The 7,863-nt window shown below is 42.6% G+C and overlaps 1 protein-coding gene across 12 annotated transcripts in view; it reads right to left on the bottom strand.

Moving 5' to 3' along the window:
* BICD1 (BICD cargo adaptor 1) overlaps positions 1 to 7,343 on the bottom strand; it is a 246,058-nt gene extending 238,715 nt beyond the window's left edge. For 7 of the 12 annotated variants that reach the window (XM_021092081.1, XM_021092079.1, XM_021092080.1 and 4 more), the window contains exon 1: positions 6,653 to 6,975. In XM_021092081.1, coding sequence (XP_020947740.1) covers positions 6,653 to 6,865 — 213 coding nt within the window. In that variant the 5' untranslated portion in view covers positions 6,866 to 6,975. Of the gene's footprint in view, positions 1 to 6,652 lie in introns of all 12 variants that reach the window. The other 5 variants (XM_021092076.1, XM_003126397.6, XM_005664003.3 and 2 more) reach the window with 3 other exon arrangements.

Raw genomic sequence — 7,863 nt, forward strand, 5'->3', positions numbered from 1 at the left:
CACATCTCCTAATTCAGAATGCAATCAAATTAATTGATGAAAACACTGTTAAAGTTCATATATTCCATATTCTAGATATTACGTTTCAATAAAATGACAAGCAATGTACAAATTACTCCTTTGTTTTATTACACTGAGAACTGAGTATTTTATCTCACGATTTATGCCTCCCCTCAAAGAACACATGAATTAAAAGGCCTCATATAACTCTGGCATCAGCTTTACCCTCGAAAACTGCTCCTTTCCCCTACAGTCTTACTTTGTGAGTAGAATCACTTTCTATCTATCCATACTGATATTCTTCTTCTTTTTTTTTTTTTTTTTTTTTTTTTTTTGCTTTTCTAGGGCTGTACCCAGGGCATATGGAGATTCCCAGGCTAGGGGTCCAGTCGGAGCTGTAGCCACCAGCCTATGCCAGAGCCACAGCAACTCAGGATCCGAGCATCGTCTGTGACCTACACCACAGCTCACGACAACACCAGCCGGATCCTTACACACTAAAGACCAGGGATCGAACCCACAACCTCATGGTTCCCAATCGGATTTGTTAACCACTGAGCCACAATGGGAACTCCCATCCTGATATTCTTAACTCTACTCTTTTCCTCACTTTCTACGCCCATCACATGCAACACCAATTTATACCCTGTATTTCCTCCGTAGCCCTTAGGTACTCTCCTCCTCATACACCACACCTACCACTCCCAACCCCGGCACCGAGCCAATCCACCCTCTATGACCAACCAACACAGTGACCTTCAAAACTGCCTGCTGACTGGGGTGTTTGAGCTTCTCAGGTAGTAAGGTGTAGTGAAAAGAAAGCGGGCTTCTTCCTGAACCAGCTTTCACCACTCAGTTTTGTGGCCTTGGTCTCTCTAAGACAAAGTTTTCTCTTCTGCACAAGGCAAGCCATATCTACCTTGGGAAGGATGGTTTTAAGAATTAGAGATAAAGGAGTTCCCACCATGGCTCAGTGTAAACAAATCTGATTGGCATCCATGAAGACACAGGTTGGATCCCCGGCCTTGCTCAGCGGGTTAAGAAGCCGGCATTGCCATGAGCTGTGGTATAGGTCATGGACAAGAGCTCAAATATGCCGCTGGTGCAGCCCTTAAAAAAAAAAAAAAAAAAATTAGAGATAAGGCATGCAACATGCCTAGTCCTAAATGGGGGTGTATACATTGTTCAATGCTTTATTACTTTAATTATTTTCTTATCTGTAAAAGAAGGCAATAGGCCTCTGAGTTACTATGAAGATTAGGAGATAAGATGTAAGGCACCAAATACAATCATTAAGGGTTTCCTTTCATTTCCTTTTAATGATTCCCCATCAGAATGGTTCCCAAGACAAAAGACGGCCACTGCCACTTTCCCAATTTCTTCTCCTGCCACTTCTCCTTTATTTTTTTATTCTATTTTTTTTTTCAGGGCCACACCCACAGCATATGGAAATTCCTAGGCTAGGGGTCAAATTGGAGCTGTAGCTGCTGGCCTTCACCACAGCTACAGTAACACTGGATCTGAGCCACATCTTTGACCTATACCTATACAGCTTTGACCTATACAGCTCACGGCAACACCAGATCCTTACCCACTAAGCAGAGCCAGGGATCGAACCTGCATCCTTATGGATACTAGTGGGATTCATTACCGATGAGCCATAATGTGAACTTCCCAATTCTCCTTTAGCATAATGAATTATTTGATAGAGCATGCACCTCTTCATGCCCTCTGCGCCTTCAAAGCCACATTTACAGTATAACCTTAGGTGCGAGAAAGTCCTTTACATTATATTTCAACATGTAAGTTAATTATATTTTCAAATTTGGAATAAAATATCCATAAAGAACAAGTGCGTTTAAGGGGGAGATAGGAAAGGACATTTGTAAGCATGAAATTCTGAAAAAAAACCTTCAGATGAAATCTTTTTTTTTTTTTTTTTTTTTTTTTTTTGTCTTTTGTCTTTTGTCTTGTTGTTGTTGTTGTTGCTATTTCTTGGGCCGCTCCCGCAGCATATGGAGGTTCCCAGGCTAGGGGTTGAATCGGAGCTGTAGCCACCGGCCTACGCCAGAGCCACAGCAACGCGGGATCCGAGCTGCGTCTGCAACCTACACCACAGCTCACAGCAACGCCGGATCATTAACCCACTGAGCAAGGGCAGGGACCGAACCCGCAACCTCATGGTTCCTAGTCGGATTCGTTAACCACTGCGCCACGACGGGAACTCCCAGATGAAATCTTGAGTTGAAATAAAAACATGGTGCAAACTGGAGAAACTAGGCAAAACAAAAAAAAAAAAAAAAGAAAGTAATTGTTTGTTGAGGTTGCTTGTAACCTCGACTTTCCAAAAGCATATGTCATTGTATTTTAAATGTTTTATTTGATAATAAATGTAACATTCTTCTTTAAAAACAATGAGGGAGGGAGCTCAGTGGAAAAGAATCTGACTAGTATCCATGAGGATGCAGGTTCAATCCCTGGCCTTGCTAAGTGGGTTAAGGATCCAGCATTGCCATGAGCTGTGGTATGGATTGCAGATGTGCTCATATCCAGCATTGCTGTGGCTGTGGTGTAGCCAGAGGCTACAGCTCTGATTTGACCCCTAGCCTGAGAACTTCCACATGCTACGAGTACAGTCCTTTAAAAAAAAAAAAAAAAAAAAAAGAGGGGAAAAATACTAGTTTAAAGAAATTTAGTATCAACTTTATTCATAGATTAGAAAAGAAATCTGAGGGGTTTTTTCCTCCATATGATTTTATGATTTAGAATTTACAAAGAGAAGAGAAACTAACAATCTTTCTAAGCGTATGAGGGAAAAAATTGTGCTTAAAGAAGAATTCAGGTGGTTAAAAGTCTTTCGTCAAGTCCCTAATGTGACAATCTCTAAAAGTATGTGAGTTCAGTGTTTATTTCTTGAATGACTTAAGTGCAGTACTGAAAAAGCAACGAGTTGGCTCAAAGAGGAAAAGCTGCTATATTATCCACAAAGTGCTTCCTTAGGAGCTGGCCTCTATCTTTGGTGTTAGGTTGAGAAAACGAGTTGAAGAGAGTCCACTGTAACCTAGCTGCAAAACTTTTCTAAAGTTGTCCCATGGATACGGTTTCTAAAATGCTACCAGGAATGCTGAATCATTCCTTTCTAAGCGGATCTTTCGAAAGTCTCCTATACTTTAAATTTGAAACATTTTCAAAGCAAAATGAAACAAAAAACAAAAACAAACCCTTAAATTTAAATTCTAGGGTTTTCTTTAATGAATGTTTATTTTTACTTTTCAATTTACCTTAGAACCATGACTCTTCTTCAAACACTATTTTGGCCTGGGTGACAGGCACAGTACTTATTTCCACTCATCCCAGACAGACACTCAGCCAGGCCCTGAATATAACTGGGCATGGGGTGGCCCTCAGGCCACTGAAACACATGCATTATTCATGAAATTATAAAGCCGTGGTCAAGTATTCTAGGGGACACGTGCTTTGTCCTGCTCCCCAAAGATAAGGAAAAGGAGAATATTATGATGATATCAGAAATCACTCTTTTTTCACATCATTAGTACTTTTCTTTCAAGTGTGTCCTTTTGGGAACAGAATTACAGCAGTCATGTAAGCACAGGGCAGAGCCCTAATGATATGAGGCCAAGCCAAAAAGCAATCCAGACTTAGGGAAGATAATAACTAGGAAAAAAGTAATGAATTCATCATCTTGATTCTGCACATCTTCAGCATTACTGCTCACTTGCATCATTGTCAGAGCCATACAAAGCCTGGGAAGGAGGGCAGCAGCATTGCTGGGTGCTGACTCTTGAAAACAACATGACCTGTAAAGACCGAGCCGAGTCACGACACTGCAAATTACTAATGTCCAACTTGGACTTAGCACAGTATTCTTCTGTGCACATTCCCACAAACTGGTCCAGTTACTTTTAAATGCATCATGTTTGTTGAAACAGCCTGGAAATAAACCAAAGGTTGTATACGTGGCTTTACAGTATAATGCAACAACACCATTTACTATATGTACCTGAAAATGAACAAAACTTCCTTTTGAAAAATCAGAGTGTTTTTCAAAAATAGCTTCTATGTGATATCATCACTGCAATATCTTAGTTTGCACATTATTGGGGACTTACTTTTCAAACAGGAAATATTATTGAGGCTGACTTACTTAAACTCATTTAAAAAATATTTCCAACTGAAGTATATGTCATGTTTAAAGGATCAGTATAACAGGTCTCACTATCAAATATAATGATTATTTTATTACCCTAAAATACATTTTTATATAATTGTATAAGCCTGTTCACTGGGAATCTAAAATCAAATTATACTTATGCTAAAAGCAACCAAAAATACATATGTAAACAAGAATCATTTGGTGAAAATGATCCTGATAAATTTTTATTAAGCTCCTGCTATAAAGAACAAAATATTCCTCAATTTTATAGAAAAAGAATTATAATTGGTATTTGCATTATTCTGTATTAAATCACTGTTACACTCTTCTTACAAAACACTTTTTCTCTTTTTTCCTACTTTTTCTGATGAAAGTAATACAAGTGGTTTTTAATACTAATCACTTCCTATGCCTCCAAATTTTCTTAGTCTTCTTCTGACACTAACCAACATTAACTAGCAAATGCTTGATAAAGTATATGTTCTTCCAGTATAAATTTATTCTTTCATAAAATACTTATTGTATGCTCACTGTGTGCTGGGCTTTGTATGAAAGACTTCAGTGCAATGTAAATGAAGACAGATTCCTTGTCACAGATAGACAACTGCATTAAAAAAAAAAATCCTGTGATAAACCATAATGGAAAAGAATATGAAAAAGAATATATATATGTATAACTGAGTCACTTTGCTGTACAGAAGAAATCAACACAATATTGTAAATCAATTACATTTCAATAAAATTTTTTAAAGATTAAAAAAATAAAAGACAATTGTATTAAGGTTTACAACACATGGTGAATGTAATGACACAGAAAAACCCTAGTAGGGTTATTGGACCATAACAGGAAGGCCAGTTAACAGCTACACCCCATTTCATTAAATTAAGTCTATCACCTTCATCAAGGAGGTGATGGCTAACACTGCCTGGTTTGCACTTCCTTGTCTCGGCAAAGCAGTGCTGATAAGTGCAGACAACATCAAAACATCTTTGAGAATTACAGTCACCATCCTGTTTACTGAATTCACAAGGTTCAGTATCATTTGAATTTAAACCTATCAGCCTAAAACCTAAGTTAGAAAATACCATTAAGTCCTGCTGTAGTCAAGAACAGACACCTACGTGGTTAGGGAAAAATGAAACAAAATGTGAACTAGAAATGTACAGCCTAACACACAAAAATCAGATTTCTAGTTGGGGTTTTTACCATATGTTTATTTTCTGTCATTTAGGCATCAGAATGAAAATAAGACATACCTAAAAGTATAAATGCTTACCATATTATGTACTATATCTGGAGGCAAGCTGATTAGATATGTCATGAATCATGTTTTTTAAACTGTAATAACACAAAACAAGACACCCTCCTGAAAAACTGAGTACATTATAAGAAAAACATTTTTGATTAATATTATATACCAAACCAGAATTAATATTTTAAATGCCAATATGTACCTAAAAATAAAGACATGCCACATAGGAAAGCAGTGTGTATGTGTACATTTATATCTATAAGTGGTTACTTGCTACCCATAGTACCTCAGGAATTTGGTAGAACAGACTGAGTTCCTTCAACAAGATGTATATTCTTCAAGGTCTTTGATAGGAAATCAAAAAACTATTCACTACTTATTTTCTTCCAAAACATCAGCCAGTCTTTAAAAATACCAAAAGATTAAAGAGGACAAGTGTTTTATATATGGCCCATTTGTGATACTCTGGTTTTATACATACAGTCATTTCAAAGAGAAGAGCCTCATTTGAAATGCACAGCTACCCACGCATTTGATATACACCTTTCTTTCAGACCATTTGTAGGGGAGTTAAATTTTCCCTAGTCAGGGTGACCTTATAAGACTTCAAGCACGGCAGAGCCTCACTCAGAGGTGAAATCAAGGCAGCAAAAACACAGCCAGCAGTAGAGTTGTTTTTCTCCCTCAGCCCGATGACAATAATAACTAAAGCCAAGGAGAATGACGATGGCCCAGCCTTTGTCAAATGGGATTGGCGGGGAGTTCTCCTAATAATAGTTCCCAATCTCATCAAGGCTGAGGTACTATAGGCTCTGCTTCCTGAAACTGCGGGTCCTCAACGCAAACCTACTCCTTGTCTTTGTGGATTATGGGATTGTCACTGAAAGCTGGGTTTGACATAACAGCAGTTTTGAGAAGTTTGATTTATGCATTCCAACCCGGATGAATGTCGCCTTTAGAGTGCTGAGACTTGAGGACTCTTAAGAATCTCCCTCCCCCACAGACTAAACAGCCATTGCCTCCCAAATGCCAGCTTATACATTTCATTTCCTGGGCAATTTCTCTCTTGGGGACAAAACAATGGACTCTTTCAATCTTCTTTTATCTATAAAGGGCTCTAAGAGGAGGAAACAGTCCTTTCAATAGCATCTTTTCCGACTTCTTCATAAATGATGATGAGTGGGCGTGGGGGGGGGGAGCAGGGAAGAGGTGACTGGCAACTCACCTCTTTCAGCTGCTCCAGCTCCTGTTTGAGGCTGTCGTACTCAGCCTCCAGCTCGTCATACTGCTGTTTGAGGGTCAGCTTCTCTTCTAGTACCACCAGCCCATACTCGGCAGCCTGGATCTTCTCGTGGGTCGTCTCTGTGAGCTCCTTGGTCAACCTCTCTATCTCGGTCTTATAATGGTCCACAGTCTGCAATACCTCCTCCGCGGCCATAGCCCCGGTAGATGGAGGCAGGAGGGGGGGGGAGGGTCACAGGGTGAGAGAGATGGATGCAAAGCAGGCGAGGGAAGGGAGAAAAAAACTGAGGAGGGAAGGATGAAAATGGAAAAAAGTGTGGCCGGATGAACAAGCAGAGCACTGCCCTGATTGCGCCTCCCGCAGCCGCGGCTACAGTGCCCGAAAAACCGGCGAGAAACGCAGCATGGAGAATGCCGGGGAGCCGATCAGGGGCGAGGCGGCAGCTGCTGCGGCATGTGTCCTCCGGGCAGGCCCCTGCGTGCGGTCAGCAGCGGTGCGGCATGGCCTGGCTGCGGCGGCCGAGGGCGGCGAGGGGCTCCGGATCCTGCTTATTCAGAGGCGCGCGGCCGCCATGTCTCCCGGCAGCGTCACTGCAGTCTCCCCGAGTCCCGCGCTCCGGCCCGCCGCTCCCGCCCGCTCCACCTGCTCCCTCAGGCCCCGCTGCAGCCGGTGCGGAATGATGCAGCGTCGGGCCCCTCCCTCCCTCCCTCCGCGCCTGGCCGGGGCTCCGAGCGGGGGGCGGGGAGGCGGACGGAGTCGGCGCGGGGCTGGGGGGAGGGAGGAGGAACCAGACGGAAACCTCCTGAGGCGCCTCCCGCCTCGCAGCATAGCTGGCGCACGGGACCCAGGAGGAGGCGGGGGGACGTGCGCGACGAGTGACCCCCACCCGGCTCGCTGGCCGCAGGAGTTCCTCCAGGATTTTGCCCGGATGGACGTCGAGGCCCCCGAGAGTGGCTTGGGCTCCTGACCCTCTTGCCGCGGTGAGAGCCCAAGCTCGGGAAACTGGCGCCTTCCTCAAAGAGAAGCAAACAGTAGTTGACTCGCTCCTTCTCGCGCCCTGGGCTCACAGCATCCTTCCCCGGGCTTGTGCACCCAAACGTTTCCCAACCCGCCCCGCTTCCTCCCCTACCACCTGTCTCCTCTTCTCTTCTCTCTCTCCTCCTTTCCCTACCCTGGCCTGGTTTACCTCAGGC

The sequence above is a fragment of the Sus scrofa genome, chromosome 5, assembly GCF_000003025.6.
Source record: "Sus scrofa isolate TJ Tabasco breed Duroc chromosome 5, Sscrofa11.1, whole genome shotgun sequence".
In the NCBI taxonomy this organism is placed as follows: domain Eukaryota; kingdom Metazoa; phylum Chordata; class Mammalia; order Artiodactyla; family Suidae; genus Sus; species Sus scrofa.